This window comes from Cyprinus carpio, chromosome A13 (assembly GCF_018340385.1).
Source record: "Cyprinus carpio isolate SPL01 chromosome A13, ASM1834038v1, whole genome shotgun sequence".
Taxonomy (NCBI): Eukaryota; Metazoa; Chordata; class Actinopteri; order Cypriniformes; family Cyprinidae; genus Cyprinus; species Cyprinus carpio.
Window position 1 is genome coordinate 28,733,829 of NC_056584.1, and position 19,117 is coordinate 28,752,945.

Genomic DNA, 19,117 nt, shown 5'->3' on the forward strand with positions numbered 1-19,117 from the left:
TGTTCACACAGTGGTTGATGAGGAAGCATTGTGCTGACGAGTTCTCTTGTGTTTCAGTCCGTGTCCGGAGCAGGGGATGGGCGACGAGTTCAACCTCATGGACCACTCGGACCTGTACATCCTGGACTTCAGTGAGTGTGTCTGACCGTCTCAGTGAGATCTCAGTGCCTCGTTATCAGAATGAATGCTTGTAGTGACGGGAGCTCAAATAAGAACAGCATGACGTGACATTAGGATGAAAAGGAATTTGGGGGCCTATATTTTCCAAAGAAGGTTTTTTTGATTAAATTAAATTAAAGTTATTAAAAAATGTCTAATTAATTGAAATTCTGAAAATTACATACAATTTAACAACAATTTACAAAAATTACATATTTAGGGTCCCATTAAATATGTTATTTTTCCTAAATTCTGTGTCTTCTGTTTTACTTTTTCTGGATTTCAATTTAATGCTGTTATTGAATTTAATTTAAAGTTTTCATTCAGTTTAATTGATTAATAATCAAAAGGCATGTCTACTCAATTGAGACTTTAACAACTTAATATTTTATTTCTTGTTTTGTAATAATTTGCACATTTACACAGCAGAGCTTTAATATTCTCACACACTCGTCCGTGTCGCCGTTTGATCGCGTGCAGCCCTGCTCTTCATGTATTCTTCCAGCATGTTTTCATGGCTGTATTCAGTAGGGCTCGATGAGGTCGGTCAGTCTCTCTCTCTCTGAGGCAGACGGACTCGGCGAGGTGCATCCGGCACCAAATAAAGGCGCTTCCTTTGGCAGTGCGTCCAGAGCAGCTCCACAGGAGCAGGTGAAAAATAGAGCAGGGAAGCGCTGCAGACGCTCGGCTCTGGCATCACCTTCTGCTCCTGCGGCCGTCAGGACTCACACGTGAGCGTCGGCGGAAGCCCATGTTAGGCTGTCCGCTCGCAGAGCTGACCGACTGCACCCTTCATTCTGATGAACAGCTCTAGCGTATTATCTGGAGGTAGAAGTATGGGTCTGGTTAGGCTTGTTAGTGTTTCTGAGTTTGTGCTGCTGTGTTGTTTAGGTCCTAATCTGAAGACTTTATGCAAGCTAGCAGTTATTCAGTACAGTCTGGAGCAGTCCGGACTCCCTCATGACATCAGGTGAGAGTCAGAACCCTCACACATACATCCATTCAGCCTTCATATATGAACACAAGTGCCATCAGCTTCAGAAGAGCACACACACACACACACACACACACACACACACACACACACACACACACACACACACACTAGTGAATGAGTGTGAAACCAGAGACAGTGATAACAATCTGCACCTCAACCCTTGACCCTCATCAGCTCTGGGTTCTTGTCAGCAGCTCACAGCTTTACTGATCAGGTTACACACACACACACACACACACACACACACACACTCGTGTTGGAGGGAGAGAGTGATGCCATGTTAATACTCCACTGCCGTAACAAAGCCCAATAATTCAACCAATTAGTGCAACGAATTATCGCTCTCACCAAAGACAAAATACATCACACAGATTCAGTCCAAACACCAGCTGTGCTCTCTCTCCCACACACACACACACACACACACACACACACACACACACACACACACACACACACACACACACACACTGGTATTCCATACGGGTTCATTCCATAGACATAATGGTTTTTATACTGTACAAACTGTATATTCTATCGCCCTACACCTAACCCTACCCCTTACAGGAAACTTTGTGCATTTTTACTTTCTCAAAAAAACTCATTCTGTATGGTTTATAAGCGTTTTGAAAAATGGGGTCATGGGTTATGTCCTCATAAGTCACCCTCTCCTTGTAATACCTGTGACATACCCATGACATTATACAAAGCTGTGTCCTGATACCAAAATAACACACACACACACACACACACACACACACACACTCTCACACTTTCATGACGTGTCCATCAGTCCAACATCATGCAAGAGTTTGATAATCACACACATGCTCTGCAGGTCAGAATCAAGAACACGTGACGGTGTGAGTTTTACTGTGAGCGTGTTTAGAGGAGACGCGTGGTCTGATGCTGACGGAGAATACAAATGGTGAAGTGGCGTCTTATCTTAATGAGTCTAATGAAGGGCCGGCGCACATCCGGGCTCCTGCAGGGCAGCAGCATCGTGTGTGTGTGTGTGTGTGTGTGTGTGTGTGTGTGTGTGTGTGTGTGTGTGTGTGACTCATTTCAGCAGTGATCTGGCGTCCTGTGGCTCTGGCTGATAGTCTGAAGAGCTTCTGGGATCTTCTGATGAATCTGTTTCTCTGTTCTTCAGGTGGGAGCTGACAGCTATGACCACCAACAGTAACATCAGCCGGCCCATATTCTCCTCCCACGGCTGACGGGCGTCAGAACCAGCGCCAGAACTCTTTCAGGACGTTCCGCTCCACAGATTTCCACCCGTTTGGATCCGGATTGAAGTTTCTTGGTTGGAGAGGTCTTTCTCTGGGGGCTCTGGTGGACGAGCGGCGCTGTGCTTGTCTGATTGTGCCACTGTTGAACTAGATTCCTGCTGAGGAGAAACAGACCTTCACACTCTTAAATCAGTCCAATTATTCATCAGTGTTACAGTGTTTTAATGAGGTTTTGGAGTGAAATGAAGATCGTTTAGCCTGTGATCTGTCAGTTCTCTGCTTGTGTTCAGGTTTATATGCAGGACTCTTTCATATCGAAGGCAGAGGTCATGTTCAGAGAAGAGGAGACGTGTCTGGAGTTCCTCTTCTTTTAACTCGACTGGTTTTCTGTTTACATACAATGCTTCTGACAATAAAACCTGACTCAACAATCAATCGAAGGGAGATATTCCCTCTGCATGTGTGCGTCCTGCTAAATCACATTCTGCAGATCTGCTGGCTGACCGTAAATACTTCAGACTGTCTCAGATCTCAAAGAGTGGGCAAAAGGAAATGATGTTATAAGGTTTTCATAAGGTCACACCCATCGGTGCGAATCAACACCGATCAAATAAACTGCTTCAGGTGTTTTCCAGCAAACGGGGCTGAATCTCAGGCCTGCGGTCATGTCCAATCTCTGCAGGTTCACATCTCTCACACAGTTTAGATTTCCAGAGATCTATTAAAAATCTGTTTTTTAGCATTGCTTTAAATTTCATCTGAATCTTTACGGATCTGCAGAATATTGATAGATATGGAGGTGAAGCACATGTGCGTCTGCGGGTGATCATGGCCTTTATTTGAGTCCTGCGTCTCGTCCAGTGCCTGATTTATTGTTCAGAGCGTCAGGTCTGGAATCGAAGTGCTCAAAGTCTTTTGGGTTTTAAAGGCTTCTGGTTCAGATGCATTTGAAGTGTTTTATTCAAGATTTTATTGATTGTATCTGAATATCTGACATTGAACTGTCATAATGAATATTGTGCAAACGGACCGCATCAGAAAATTCAGCCGTCCTCATTATAAACCATGATTTGATTCTCGAAACAGATGAAGCTCACGTCTTTGTCTGGATCAGATGTGTTTTCATACGGATCTGTGGCTCGTACAGACGGACGGTCAGCAGAAGAGAGAGATGATGGCGAAACAGTCATGTTATCTGTGTAGTGAACGAGAGGAAGAGACTTGTGTATGCTCTGATTGTCCAAGTCCTTCTCTAAATGAGAGTAAATGCTGGGGTTCGGAGGCTTTTTGAGTCGTGTTCAGCTGCTGGTGTGAAGGAAAGACTCTGAGCTTCAGACGTGATTCCTGCACGATGAATCTTTTACACGAGTTACTCGACTTGTAAACGGGTTTTTAGTGGGATCGTGAACTTCCTGAACAATAAATCTGATGATAATTTTACTTATTGTCTGCTTAAATGTACAGTGTGAAATGTTGGAATGTGTGTGTGATATAAAAACACACTGAGAACTGTTTTCCTGAACACAGTTTTGAAAAGATGTGATTAAATAAAAGATATTTTAAAATGAACATTTATTTATCCAAAATGAAAAATATTTCTTTATTAATCCACAGTTTTAGACATTCTGAGTTTGCCGTTTTTACATTATTCTGATTAAAGATCAATGTTTCTTTGAAGCCTTTGTGTACTGAATAATGCATTATATAGATAATGTACGTAGTAATGCATCTTTTCATTATTGTAAGCAAAGCTAAAATGTATTATAATATTTGCACATTTCTTGTTGAAATTGGTTGTGCATTAATGCATTATACTTTCCAAAGTATTGTATTTTAACTGTGGTTGCGATTATTCATGAAGTCATATAATGCATGATAAGGTGCATTACAAAGCATAATCAATGCACTGGAATTCTTTTGTAATGCATTATATATAAAGGCTTAAAGTTTCTCCCCAGACTGCCGCAGATCCATTCCTGCATCTGATGTCCAATCAAAGCACTTCATCTTAAAGGACCATGATGCTCCGGCACGAGCGTCTGTGTGTGGCATGTTTACACACAAACAGTTTGATATTCTTAATGTGCTCTAGAGGCTCCAGCGCCATCTTCACCAATGAAGCGTGATGGATTCGGCTGATCTCTCAGTGGACGTGACCTTAATGGGCTTCTATTGAGCAAAGGTTGTGAAAGCTAAAGGTTAACTGCTGGAGGAGCTGCGATGGGACGAGACCCACCTGTCGGCCGGCTCGTGTTCACAGGAACCTTAAACTTGTGCCTCCAGCCCAACGCTAATGGGCCCCGCTCTCTCAGGGGCCCCAATAGAGCATTCAGCTCCGTCGTGTCAGGAGCCAGTGCTTGTTTTGACCTTGATGCCAGTCCCTGGAGTCCAACGCTCTTCAGCTCCGACATCACATGAACAAACTGTGATGAATCACCTGAAGATGATTTCTGCTGACCTCTGACAGCTCGTTAGACGCGTCCTCATCTGCTGAGCATTCAATCAAAGAACGTAATGCAAAGATGCCTTAAACTACCATTAAACCAGTGAAAGCAGGTGAAGATCAGTGAGCGATCAGTACAGGAGTGTGTTCTGTGGATGCTCCAGACGGATCGAGGGAGATTCAGCGGCGTGTGTGAAGGCATCAGTAGGTCTTGTAGTCTCTGTGTGTCTCTGTCGCAGCGGCAGTGTGTTCATGTCTGTCAGTAGCGCTGCTATAAAGCCCTGTGTTATCTACAGTGTTAAGTGCGGCGGCGCTGCAGACGGGAAACTCCACAGACCCACTTTATTCTGACGACCTTCATATAAAACATTTCCTTGTAGTGTGAGGTTTGCTTTGACTTGATGCAGCTCTGAATGCGTACACACGGGTCAGCGCTTCTTCAGGTCCTGCGCTCAAGCCTCTGCAGATCACACTGAAGGCTGGAAGACACTACATGACTTCTGTACAGATTTCTGTCCTGATCTGCAGTTGACACTAGCTGCTGAAGGTCAGAGTCAGTCTGCAGATGTCGGTCAGATTTGACACAACATCACGTAGTATATGATGGACACACTGATTTTTGGTGCAGATCGGTCTGCCCGAAAGAAACCACCCTTCAGCTATTTAAGCTTTATTTGCATGTCTTGATGAGGTAAAGCTCTGGTTGGCTAGTAATGACTCAAAGACCATCTGACAATATCTAGTTTAACAACCCTACCCTGGAAAGCCTGTCAGTCTTTGAATCACGGATCCTTGCTGTTCTTTTTGACTTCAGATAAACATGTTTCCTCTGTTCTGCCTCCAGCTTTTTTCAGCTCAGCTTACTTTCTAAAATTAAACATTTTCTGCCTGAAAAGTCTCTTGAGATAGCTGTTCACGTGTTTATAACCTCTCGACTGGACTATTACGATTCTAACAAAACCTGCATATTTAACCCCAAAGCTGGTTAATAAGCTCATCAAACACTCCAATATCTCAGAGACTGAAGATCCGGTAACAGAACCTGCTGATGGTTCCTCACACGAGGCTGAGATGCAGAGGAGACAGAGCTTTAGTTAGATTGAGGAACACCTCAGAGCTGCTCCATCTTCATCAGTTTTTAAATCTCTTCTGGAAACCCACTTGTTTTCTTTAGCTTTTAAACGCTGAGGATGTTTTTTGTATGTGCTTTACTTATTTTGCCCTTGTGGTTTTGTACAGCACTAGGATTTTGAGACAATTGAATCATTTCTAATCATTTACAGTGGCAAGTGTCTGATGTCTGGTGTTAACCCTCGTGTTGAGTTCTGCTCATTCTGAACCAGAGAGGATTTTCTTTTTTCTTTCTTTTTTTTTCTGAAAATGCTAGTGAATATAAAAGCATTGGACTAAGATTCACTGACTTTGCTCACACAGGATAGAACAAATAAACAAAGTTTTTTTGTTGCACTCAAAAAATGACCTGCCTACAAAACATTGTTTATAAATTTCTTGGTATGCTATTATCACCAAATCTTGGATTCAATCTTCTTATCAGCTTGTTTTCTTTAATTAGCACATGACATTAATTTGAGCTTATGCACCTCAGTTTCTGAGACAGAATTATGCACAAAGGTTTTTTATTTATTTTAATTAAATTTGTTTTGTTTTTTTGTCACTCAAAAACAGTGCCTTAATAAACACAAAACCTGTGCTGACTGACAGAAAACAAGCTGATAAGAAGATTGAATCCAAGATCTGGTGATATTATAGAATGATGACAGATGTACTATCATTTTTTAAAGGTCAGTCATTTTTGACTGGAACACTGAATTAGGTAAAGGATTTTCAACAGCACAAGGGTTCAAATCTGTTCTGATTTTCAAAGTCATGTAGTGTTTACAGCCTTAAATCACACAAACATCACAAAGTGTGCCTTTGCATGAGGCTTGAAAACTGAAGAAACCTGATGAAATGTTATTGTGTCTGACTGTAATCTGATCAAACTCCCAGTGAAACAACTAACTGTTAATACTGATCTGTGTGTGTGTGTGTGTGTGTGTGTGAGAGAGAGATAGAGAGAGAGAGAGTGAGTGAGAGAGAGAGTAATATATATATATAAAAAAAAAAAATATATGCGAGAGAGAAAGATAGAGAGAGATGTGTGTGTGTGTGTGTGTTGTGTGTGAGAGAGAGAGAGAGAGAGAGAGAGAATGTGTGTGTGTGTGTGTGTGTGTGTGTGTGAGAGAGAGAGAGAGAGAGAGAGAGAGTGTGTGTGAGTGTGAGTGTGTGTGAGTGTGAGAGAGAGAGAGAGAGAGAGAGAGTGTGTGTGTGAGACAGAGAGAGAGAGAGAGAGAGAGAGAATGTGTGTGTGAGAGAGACTGTGTGTGTGTGTGTGAGAGAGAGAGAGAGAGAGAGAGAGAGAGTCTGTGTGTGTGAGAGAGAGAGAAAGTGTGTGTGTGTGTGTGTGTGTGTGTGTGTGTGTGTGTGTGTGTGTGAGAGAGAGAGAGAGAGAGAGAGAGAGAGAGAGATATGTATCCACAGTGTGTGTGTGTTGTGATGATGTCACTGGGGGTATTTTTACACCCGCGCTATAAATATCGGGTCACTCCTCATGTCGTCACGGCGGAGGGTTTTTTCTTCTCCTTCAGGTCTCAGGTTGAGCTCACTGAGAATATATAAACCACGAGAGGCTCCCGGATCCTCAGACAGTCAGAGGTGAGGCGTGCAGCTCAACTAGCGCTGACTAACACTAACTAAACTAAACTAGCTACTGACCTGTCATCAGCTCGCGCTCTTATGCATGTTATTGGAGATTGTTTTTTAATTTTTTTCAGCATAATTGATATAGAAAAAGTTGCTTTCAGCTGTTTAACATGGACTTTTTGTGTTGCTTCAGATCTCTGAGAGGATGAGCGTCGGCTGCGACACGAGCGTCAGGCGGATTCTCCGCGCGTCTCAACGCTTCAGGTCAGTCAAAGCTGTGGACGCGATGCAGCGCACAGGCGTGTTGGAAATCTTGGTCAAATTGTGTTGCTCTGCATGTTAGGTTGATGATACACGGGACAACTTTTTTTTCAATGTTGCGTGGGCACTTTCCCATTTCCATCCGGATGCTTTAGATCGCTCTGTCTCACCTGGTCGCTCGTTAGCGGCAATATCGTCCAAAAAGTTGTCCCGTGTATCATCAGTCTTAGTTTAGTGTGTGCTGTACCTGTACTGACGGACAGTGAGCTTTAGGTGTGTGTGTGTGTGTGTGTGTGTGTGAATGAGAAGGAGTTTCTCATTCACTGAGACTCTATAAAAGCACATCTCTCACAGGCTCAGTGTCATTCGTCCTGACTAACACAATGTCTATTGCAGGTCCACTAAAGGGGCGTCCAAAGCCCGGCGAGACCACATCAATGGAGAGATCCGGAACATGCGGGCGCTGCTGCCCATCTCAGCTGAAGACCAGGAGCGTCTGTCCTACCTGCACTCCATGTCTCTCATCTGCACCTACGTCAGGAAGACCGTGCTCCTCCAAGGTAAAGACGATCACACTCGTGCACATCTGTGTTCACCAGAGTCTGAATGAGGTCTGAATCGGTGCACTGTGGTCTTATGGGTGCAGGTGTTCACCAGGACGCTGCTGGAGTTTCTCCTCTCTATGAGAGTTTTCTGCAAGCGCTGCCTGGATTTATTGTCGCTTTGACCAGAGACGGGAAACTGGTCTACGTGTCTGAAAATGTGCCAGAATACCTCGGCCTGTCGATGGTGAGTCAAACGCTTTCTTTTCTGTTTCATGGGCACACATTTATCCTGTTATAATCAGGATTCAGGATTTTTGTGAATATTTGTCATTCAGGGTCATAAATGTGCATGCAGAGTTTGGACACAGAGATGTGTTTTGGAAAGGCTTCTGTGTTGAGGTCAAACTGACCTTCACTGGTTTCCAATTTGCCACAAATCAGTCTGATTAAAAATGAAAACCTTTACTGCAGCCTGCTGAACACTAAAATGTTAAAATACATATGAAATACAAAATATGCAATGCATGAGAACTTGTGTTTAAGTTTAAGACTCAAAGCTTACTCGAAATTGAAAACTTGTCTGACTCTTGAATTTCTTTGTGTAGTTGAGTTTTACAGTCAAAAAAATAGCACAACAAAAATTAATTAATACATTTCTCAGGTTTTATATTTTTAAGTGCCTGACAAGCTATGATAGAGGTTTTCTGTTTTTACAGGAGTCATTTTTCAGTGTTGAATATTGCATGAAACCACCGTGGGTCAAAAGCTGCACCCAGTATTTGAACACGACCTGAGCGTTTTGTATTGCTTTGTAGGTGGATGTGCTTCAGGGAGACACTTTCTATGATATGATGGACAGTCGTGATGCAGAAGCCGTGAAAGTCGTTTTGAGAGAGCAGGCGGTCTCCGCAGGTGAGTGTGACGCTCCGTCCCTCTGTACCGTGTCATGTTATGTCCAGATCAGCTCTAATGTCGTGTCTCTCTCAGAGCGCAGCTTCGTGTGCCGCATGCACACCTCCAAAGCGTTCCGGCTCCAGTACGGCAGCTGCTGCTCCATGCTGGTGAGGGGGCGATTCCAGGCCGGCCCGCCGGACACCGCTCTGTTTGTGGCCCTCTGTACGCCCACAGTCGACAGAATGAAGGACAGCGAGCTCCTGAGGGCCTCAGCCTGCTTCCAGACGCTCCACAGACCGGACATGAGGCTCACTCACGCCCCCTACAGGTACAAACAGCCACTGCTCCCATCTCACCTTACAAAGCTGAGGTGATGTGCCAATAACATGCATTTCTTGTAGAGAGGATTGATTTGACAGGAGGACAGAATGTCCTTTTAATTGGTATCATGTAATGAATGATATGCTGAAATATGTTTCCACAGTGTCTTGTTCCACCTGGGTTTCTCAGCAGAGGAGCTGATTGGTCGATCATGGTACGAACTCCTGCATCCTGATGACCTCACGCTCGCCGCCGGCTGCCATCAGACACTCAGTGAGTCACCGCAAATATACATATCGGTGGAAATGTTTGGGCTCAGTGAGAAATTAATACTTTTTATTAATCAAGGACGCATTAAATTGATAAAAAGTGACAGTAAAGACATTTATAAATAAATAACAAATAAATGCTGTTCTTCTGAACTTTCTATTCTATAGTGCAGATGGCTGTAAAAACACTGGATTGAACTGATTTACTGACACACATTTCTTGTTGACAGCTCGCGGTGACGGCGATGCAGACGGAGAGATGCTGGTGCGTCTGCTGTGTAAGGATCTGTCGTGGATCTGGCTCTATGTGTGTGTGGCTGTGGACAGAGCCAGAGAGGTGATCACCTGCACCAATCACGTCCTCAGGTGAACATCTTCATCTTTTCATTCGTCTCTCTACAGCAGGTTTCTGACTTTTGCTCTAACAGCGTGTGTAATGTGTCTCGTCTGCAGTGAAGCGGAGGCGGTGTATCTCAAAGACAAACTCTACGGCGCTCTGGCGTCTCAGCGTCCCGTCCACTCAGCTCAGAGACCGAGGGAGCGTGAGACGGTCAGGAGAAGCTCAGAGACCAGCGACTGCTCCGGCGGCACAGACGGGGAGCTCAGGAGCACCTCGCTCACGGTCAGAGAGCAGCTCGCCTTCTCCACCCCGCCCTACAGCCCCACTTCCTCCCACTCCTCTGACTTCCTGTCTGATGGCTACGGCACGTTCGAGCAGCTGACGGATGGGTTCTGTCCGTCTCAGGCGTTCTCTGACCCGTCCTGCGGCGTTCCTCCGGTCTGTCTGCCCGACGCTCATCTCGTCCCCATCTACCGGCCCGTGCTGGACGTCTGTGAGGCTGCGGCAGACTGCGTTCTGCATCCGGAGGACTTCAGCGTGTTTCCTCTTCCTCACTCTGACAATCTGCTCACGCCTGAGGCCTCGCCCACTGCTGACGGACGCTTCCTCTACAGCGAGACGGAGCGGGCCGAGATCGGGACTCTGGCCCATCAGATCCGCTCTCTTGCCAGCAGCTTCGACGCCTACAGCACGACACGCCACCTGCAGCCTGACGGCGCCCTCTGCTGGCCGCCCGCGCCCGAGCTGCTGCTGGACGAGACCGTCATAGACAGCATCCTGAGAGACCTGGTCTCGGCCAAAGAGCCGGACTGTGTCTGGAGCCGGAGTGCAGCCGGAGCGTTCTCAGCGCAGCAGTGCCGTCAGATCAGCGCCGAGCTGCAGCAGCTCCATCAGTGTGTGTATCGATCAGACGCCGCTCTGACGCTGACGGATCAATCCATCAATGACTGAAGTCCGTCACTTACACTAGTAACCCAGTATGGCATATTGCCGTGGCAACCAGTGGCTGGAGATGTGATGAGGTTTGGTGAGAACCGGTTTCTCATATTTTTTGGAGAATTATTTACCCACCTGCGGTGTTTTCTGAATGTGAAGAATCAGTCAGCACTGCCGTCTTTCTGAACTTTTACCAGCAGTCGTTCTGTTCCGTGTGTTGCTAGTGGCTCGGTAGCATGTACTACATGTAGTTTTTGTAAACGACTCAATAATAAGCTACCATGCACTTACTCATATGACAAAAACAGCGAGATCCTGAAACAAGAGCGATGAACTGAAGCTACCTCATGAAGCGAATGCGATCACTCCAAACACTCGTTCTGTTGTGTTGCTGTATATTTATTTTCTGTGGTTTATGTTAGATTTGTAGATCATTGGAGCAAACAGACATTCTGCTTCATGTATGATGTGAAAGTTTCTCTTGCGGCGTCACTGAATCTCTGTGGTTCTCACGTCAGGGTTATCTATAATGTTTAGAGCAATCATGTACAAAAAAACAGTTTATTTATATATTCTTGCTCTTTGTTTCTATTTTTGTAAGTAAAGTCAATAAAGTTGTTAAGAGGACTAAAACTGTGGTCTGTTTAGTCATGTGACACCCATCCTCATCCTGAAATCATGTGTGAGAGAGAGAGTTTGTGTGTGTGTGTGTGTGTGTGTAAGGGCCACTCAGTGAAACAAGTTGACCATATGTTTTTTTTATTTTTTTTACACACACATACAGCTGCTTTTGTCAATAAAATGCTACCTTTAAAGTCATATTTACAAGACCTGTAAAATATAACCATTAATCATTTTAATGTACAGAGTCAATAGTGCGATTTACAGAGTTTTTAGACGATTCACTGATGTTTCAAATGAACAAAAGACAGCACCAGGTACAAGTAAAAAGCTGAAAACAGCTGTAAAATATATCAGCAGGTTAACAAAAAACATCAATAACAATAAATCATATTAAATTGAAGCCAGTTCATCCAGTTGACATTTGAGAACACTGTGTTGTTGTTCATATAAAGACAGCGACAGTCCAGGGGTCTCATTTATAAACGTTGCGTACGCACAAAATGGGCATAGAAACATACGCAATTTTCCACGCACATAATATCGTGATTTATAAAAAATAAACTTTGCGTAAATATGTACACACCGTACGAACATTCTAGACCATGTGTACGAACTCTTTTTCCTTGAGTGAGAAAAGTAATGAAGTAAATAACGATTTTAAACTCTGTTTTCATGTCGATATACACATACTCCACTCGCATTCATGGAGATAAACACTAAAATTACATAATTTTACAAAAAATATAATTACATAATTTTATTAACAATATAGGCTAAATAATTTTCCTGTGGTATGCAATGTAATGACAGCGAGGAGTGCTATAGGTGCACAGTAATTAATCTTTAAACTAAACTACAGATCGCATGTTATGAGAAATATTTTAGCGAAAACAATGATCAATGATGCGCACTTACTTTGATATTATGGCGGACACCGCTGGATTCAGTCCTCGAGCGATCCATTGTCCGGTATATGACCAATGATAATATCTTACTGTACAACCGCAGCTGCACGGAGGTGTTAATGTCGTGTGAAGGCATCCATAACATAATAAAAAATATCACTATGTTTGAAGGATATAAACAGTAAGGTTTGCACGTTTTCTTCTTAAAATACTTCGTCAGTGACGAGCCGAATCAGACATTTGTATTTACACTGCAGTAAATATGGGCCTATCTGTTTCCACTAAAAATAGCTAAAAGATGTTCATCAGCAAAACTGCATACATTTAATTGATTTAAATTGTTTAAAACAACTGAAATACTATTTGGCCAGTGTAAAATAATGAGATCAACTCTATTCTAAAATATATCTGGGAACAACTTTAAACCATTTTATTTTATGGATTTTTCATATATTTATTATAAAACATAACAAGGATACTGGATAATTTGTATGGCACAAATGGCATTATAGTCCCCATCTCATATTCATATTCTCATATTTTCATATGTCTCGGTGTTAAACACGGCGTCACGTGCATGGGAGTATGCATGGAAATGATATGCAGATGAGGTTATGCATAGTAAAACTAGGCGTTGTAAGCTCCATATATGGTGATTTCGGGGAGGAGACGAGGTGGAGATGCATCTTCCCCTGACTGAGATTTATAAAGAGATTTTTGCTCAGGTTCTGGCGTATAAATCTGAAAACTTTTGTGCGTACGCAAAATCTAGCTTTTGTGCCTACGTACACTTTTAGGATGAAATCTACGGAGAGTTTTATAAATGAGACCCCAGGTCTTCATTACTGTTCTCCTTCATCCGCTCATGACACCTCATGGCCACCAGGTGGCGCTGCTGATCCACATTCCTGCAGAAAGACTCTTTCCTCTTAAAGCTGTAACGAGGAGTTAACATCGGTCTGCCAGTAACGCTGATGGCAAAGCTGTTTTCATGGGTTCTGACTGTCAGGAATCACAACAAACAAGCAGACGTGATTATTCAGCACACTTCTGTCTGTCTGTCTGTCTGTCTGTCTCTGTGTGGATGTCTTCAGACAGTGATTCTCAGGGGAGCACGCATTCTACTTCAGGGACATCATAGATTCACCTGTATCTGTTTAAAGATCTTTCCTGCTACTTGCTTGCTAAAAGTGCCATCAGAACTTTACTTTTCTTGTATGGATTTAATTTTGGGCAGACAGAGCTGTCTGTGACAGCAGAGAGAGAGAGAGAGAGAGAGAGAGAGAGAGAGAGAGAGAGAGAGAGAGAGAGTGTGTGTGTGTTGTGTGTGTGTGTGTGTGTGTGTGTGTGTGAGAGAGAGAGAGAGAGAGAGAGAGGAGAGTGTGTGTGTGTGTGTGTGTGTGTGTGTGTGAGAGAGAGAGAGAGAGAGAGAGAGAGAGAGTGTGTGTGAGAAGATGTGAGAAAGAGAGAGAGAGAGAGTGTTATAGTGTGTGTGTGTGTGTGTGTGTGTGTGTGAGAGAGAGAGAGATCCGTCTGTGTCCTCACTGCACAGAGGGACTCGTAGAGGACGAGCTGCACTTCCTCACACACTGCAGCAAATATAAACACATTAGAGACAAGTACTCAAATAGCTCAAATTGTGCCTGAATTCAGGCAAGCGAGTGACATAGACAAACTCTGTTATAATTTGGGAGAGAAAGAGAAGTGTGTCCAGCTAGCAGCGCAGTAAGTGTCCTCCTGCCACATCATGAGGGACAAACACTAAACCCCTGTTCTTTATCAATGCTCTCTGTAAATATTTACCCTCTATTTACTATTGATTTTTGTTTTGTTTTTTGTTGTGTGTGTGTTATGTGATATTATATGTACAATATGGCCATGAATAAGTAACTATCTGTATGCTTGTATAACTTGTTCACTGTTTATTGATTTTGCAACATTGTGCTGTTCCACAGTCATGCCAATAAAGCTCATTTGAATTAAATTGAGCATACGTTATGAATCGTTTGTCATGAGATCACTGTGTGGTGGATTTGTGATTTGAGCGAACATGGTTTTATCATACAGCTGTGGCTTTACTGTGGTTTGCTTCAGTGATCTTGCTCTGTGTCGTTCCTGTGGTAGAATCACTGTAAGTGACTTCCTGATTTAACATTTGATTCAGATCATCGTGCATTCAATCTGTTTAATGCTTCACAAAACCACACCATAAAATACAAATGCAAACATTCAAAAAGGTTATTTTTTTAGTTATTTCAGTTTTAATGGTTCTAAATCGTGACTTCAGAAATTATTATTTGAACAAATGACAGATGAATTAATGTTTGCATTTGCATTGTATGAAAAATTCACTTCAAAAGACACTGTGACGGTGAGCTAGTTAAATAGAGCAGATAATTTATGATTCCTGAACACTTAACATCAAATATATGTAAATTAATGGAATGTATGGTTATGAATAGGATTAATCATGTGCTTGAGAGTAAAGGACTTATATCTCAATAAGTGGTTTTAGGAAAGGACGAAACACTATGGATGCAGTTTTATGTTTGGAAGACGATATCAGGAAGGCACAAATAAATAACGAGGTAGTAGTGGGAGATTTCTTAGACATCGAAAAGGCATACAACATGCTTTGGTAAGATGGTCTTTTAATTAAACTAGATAGATTGGGCATTAAAGGAAGAATGTATAATTGGATAATGAGTTTTTTATCTGACCGGACTATACAAGTAAGAGCAGGCTCTTCCTTTTCAAAATACTATTTAATAGAAAATGGAACACCTCAAGGGAGTGTCTGCAGACCAATATTTTTCAATATAATGATTAATGATATATTCTGTGAAATTGGACTGAGAATAAGAAAACCTTGTTTGCTGACGATGGAACATTATGGAAGAAAGGACGAAATGTTTCATATGTAGTGGTGTTTTCGACTGTCAGTGTCAAAAACGAAAGTCTTTTGTTTCTCAAAAAAGAAAGTAACTCCCATAGTCAGAATTCATCTTTATGGACAAGTATTGGATCAAGTATCAAATATCAGATTAGGAATATGGATGGATAAAAAATTGACCTTTGCAATAGAAATTCAAAATATAATTGATAAATGCAAAAAAGGAATAAATATATTGAGATGTTTAGCAGGGGTAGAATGGGGTGCAAGCCAGCATTCATTAAGGAGTATAGATTATGGGTGCATAGTGTATAGATCAGCTTCAGCAACATTATTGAAAAAGATAGACATTATTCAAGCACAAGCCTTGTGAGTATGTTGTGGTGCTCTTAAGACCTCTCCAGTATCAGCAATTCAGGTGGAAAAGACACCAATGGAAATTCACAGACTTAAATTGACTTTGATATATTGGACCTTTTTAAAAGGACACATTGAAATATCCAGCTAAAAAGATATTAATAGAGTGTCGGGAACATAACTCAAATAATACATGTTTTGGATGGACTGTAAAAAAAGAGGCTGAGGATACTGGGTTGACAAGAATAGATGTAAATCCTACAGGGGAAATTCCCATAATACCTCCGTAGTTATTTCCAATGCCTATAGTAGACCTTCAGATTTTGGAAGAAATTAATAATAGTAAGGGTTATATTTCCAAGAATGAGATTGCACAAATATACATGGATCAAAATTATAGTCAGGAAATTAAAATTTACTGAAGGATCTAAAGATCCTGTTTTAGGAAATACAGCAGTGTCTATAAGCATTCCTCAATTTAAGATTAAAATTGGAAAAAGGACAAGTAATCATTTATCAGTTTATTCAGCAGGAATGATAGCTCTTAATTGGGTCGGGGAAATACAGACATTAAGAACAGTTATTTGCTCAGACTCTTACTCTGTCTTAATAAGTTTATTAAGTGGCAAGGCTACATCTAGACAAGACATTTTATATGATATCCTACGAAGCATGTTCAAAATTCACCAATATAGATTATTTCATTTTTATGGGTACCGGCACATGTTGGGATAGAGGGAAATGAGGAAGCTGATCAAATGGCCAAGAAGGCATTAAAACAAACTGATATAGATATAAACATATCACTTAGTAAAGCAGAAATGAAAGGAATAATCAGAGGGGCTATGATTAGGAGATGGGAAAAGATGTGTGATAGGGATGTAAAGGGTCGGCATCTATAAAACATTCAAAAACAAGATGGAAATGGAAGGAAATAATTTGGAAGTAGGAAGGAGGACACAATAATATCTAGACTCCGTATTGGTCACACAGCTCTCATCAATCATTGTTTATTATTGTAAACATGAATCAGGTATTTGCGATAATTGTGATATTCCAGAGACTGTGGAACATATCCTATTAAACTCTGAAAGAGAAAGAATGCGATTAATAGAAGAATTAAGTTTGTTGAATATTGAATGTATAACAGTTGACAATACTAAAGTGTGCTCCAGCACAGTATAAAGTCTATAATGCAATTATAAATTATTTGAAAGCAATAGGTTTAATAAATAGAATTTGAAGATTACATAGTGAAGCATATAAAGTAATTGTATCCTTGTGTAAGGTTTTTTTTTTATTTATTTTTTTTATATGTTGTCACCTATGTTGTCTCTAGTCCAGCAGGTGGCGGAAATGCACCTTTTAAGTGGGTTTGCCAACCGCCATTAAAAAAAAAAGAAGAAGAAGAAGCCGATTCCTGAACACAACAGGAAGTGCAGGGGACTTTTAATTAGAATTTTTTAACACTGTAAAGCTGCTTTGACACAATATGTATTGTATAAAGCACTATAGAAATAAAAGTGACTTGACTTGACATGAATGTGAATGGAGGAAACACAGGTCAGGGGAAACATTTTGGATTAATGAGGTTAAAAAAACAACAACTTGTTATGAACAGTTCCTTCCTCCTGCATGAACAACATGATGTGAAGGATCTTGACCTCTGACCAGAGATTTACAGTCATTTTTGTGGAATAATCGGAAGATGGAATCATTTGAAGGATTGCAGGAGAAGAGACACAAAGACTATGTGAGTTTCTCTTTGTTTTCTGAAGGAAATATGTCGACTTGTTAGGATTGTATTTTTCTCTTGTGTTTAGGACTTTGTTTGTGAATATTTAATATCTAATTCCAGTGATGATACAGGAGCCAGTGTCATTGAGGTAAACTCTTTTCTGATTCGTTTTCTGGACTCAGACCTCTACATTCCTCAGTAAGCGTCAGGCTTCTGTTTTGGTTGTTCATATTTTCATGTCTTCAGTGTGTCCCAGATTTCAAAGCAGGAAAAAAGAGTTTTCTGGGTTAAATAAACAGAACCGCAGCAGACTAACTCCTCCTCCGCCTCTCCTCATACAGCACTGTGAAAGGAAATCAGAAACACGCTGGAATCAGCAGGATGAGGATTTACAGGGAATGCAAATATATATTAAACATCTTCCCTGGTGGGAACGGATTACCTGACACACACACACACACACACACACACACACACACACACACAGAGACACACACACACACACACACACACACAAACACACACACACACACACACACACACACACACACACACACACACACACACACACAGCTCCAGGTTTTGCGGTAGATTCTGTTCATTGCTCGGGTCGATCTGTAGGGTATTTCATAAAGAGAAACTGGCTGAAACCCTACGGTGAATGCCTGAATGTGTTAATAGCAGTGTTTGGAGTTTGACTGAGTAATGACTGTACAGGAAGATCTTCTCTGTCTGCTGCGTCTCGATATTCTCCAGTAATTTCCACTTTCTCTGTCATGATTTCAGCAGCGAGAGGAAGGTCATGGGTTTGTCCTTGAGTAAGCAGAGAGAAACCTCACAGAACCAGTCAGCCGATGTGTTTCTGCTCCATTTCTCCATGTGTTTAAGGCAGCTGTGAGTAATGGCAGGTTTCTGGGGCCCCTGAAAATCACCCTAGATTGCTTTGCATTGATTTCTCTTCTGCTTTTAATAGGATTCTGCCCCATATTGTAGCTATAAAGCTTATCGATACAGAGATGTTTTGTCTCTACCTTCATGTTCTTTAGTCATGGATTTTCTCACATTCAGACACACACGAGCGTCAGTGGGGACGGACGGAGACAAACAGTCCCAGACTCAGAAACACGTCTGCATGAGCGTGTCTTTGTGCTCGCGTCTATTATATCGTGCTGGAATTGAAATGAATCCTCCACAAACACTGAATACAGCTGAGTGATTCTCTTTTTTTAGAGTACTGTATTCCATATAATGCAGTGTTTTCTTCATTTGACTTTCCTTTTCCAGTGTGACAGGTAACAAACGTAGATAACTGAATTCTTACTGTATTCTCCATAAATAAGTCATACCAGGTCAGAATTGCATTGTTGAGAGAAAAAACAACCACAAAGTTAAGTTGGATCAGTTTATAAGTCATATTTTATTATTTCATTTATTCAGAAGTCATGTAAAATATCGGTAAATAATATAAACCATTTACAAACATCATAAACACTATAAAAA

At 41.7% G+C, this 19,117-nt stretch overlaps 2 protein-coding genes and 1 long non-coding RNA gene across 5 annotated transcripts in view; all 3 read left to right on the forward strand.

Annotated features, from left to right (window-relative positions):
• Window positions 1-3,957, forward strand: part of LOC109105627 (kelch domain-containing protein 3-like) — a 23,572-nt gene extending 19,615 nt beyond the window's left edge. Inside the window, exons 10-12 of the mRNA XM_042769587.1 lie at window positions 58-131; window positions 1,051-1,129; window positions 2,310-3,957. Of these exons, the coding sequence (XP_042625521.1) occupies window positions 58-131; window positions 1,051-1,129; window positions 2,310-2,376 (220 nt within the window). The 3' untranslated portion in view covers window positions 2,377-3,957. The remainder of the gene's footprint in view (window positions 1-57; window positions 132-1,050; window positions 1,130-2,309) is intronic.
• Window positions 3,958-7,391: 3,434 nt separating this feature from the next.
• On the forward strand, window positions 7,392-11,733 carry npas4l (neuronal PAS domain protein 4 like). Its single transcript, XM_042769589.1, has 9 exons — window positions 7,392-7,546; window positions 7,728-7,798; window positions 8,192-8,355; window positions 8,442-8,584; window positions 9,156-9,252; window positions 9,328-9,562; window positions 9,719-9,828; window positions 10,055-10,190; window positions 10,278-11,733. Exons 2-9 carry the CDS (start codon window positions 7,740-7,742, stop codon window positions 11,113-11,115), a joined length of 1,782 nt encoding a protein of 593 aa, XP_042625523.1. The 5' UTR covers window positions 7,392-7,546; window positions 7,728-7,739; the 3' UTR covers window positions 11,116-11,733.
• A 5,554-nt stretch (window positions 11,734-17,287) lies between these two features.
• Window positions 17,288-19,117, forward strand: part of LOC122147302 — a 66,636-nt gene continuing 64,806 nt past the window's right edge. For all 3 annotated transcript variants that reach the window (XR_006161570.1, XR_006161571.1, XR_006161572.1), the window contains exon 1: window positions 17,288-17,632. This is a non-coding gene — a long non-coding RNA (uncharacterized LOC122147302). The remainder of the gene's footprint in view (window positions 17,633-19,117) is intronic.

What these genes read in the sequence shown, in the direction of transcription:
- npas4l (XM_042769589.1), top strand. Translation starts at nt 7,740, where the DNA reads ATGAGCGTCGGCTGCGACACGAGCGTCAGGCGGATTCTCCGCGCGTCT. An exon ending in GAAGACCGTGCTCCTCCAAG is followed by an intron (nt 8,356 to 8,441) that starts GTAAAGACGATC and finishes TTATGGGTGCAG; the next exon opens with GTGTTCACCAGGACGCTGCT. An exon ending in CTCACTCACGCCCCCTACAG is followed by an intron (nt 9,563 to 9,718) that starts GTACAAACAGCC and finishes ATGTTTCCACAG; the next exon opens with TGTCTTGTTCCACCTGGGTT.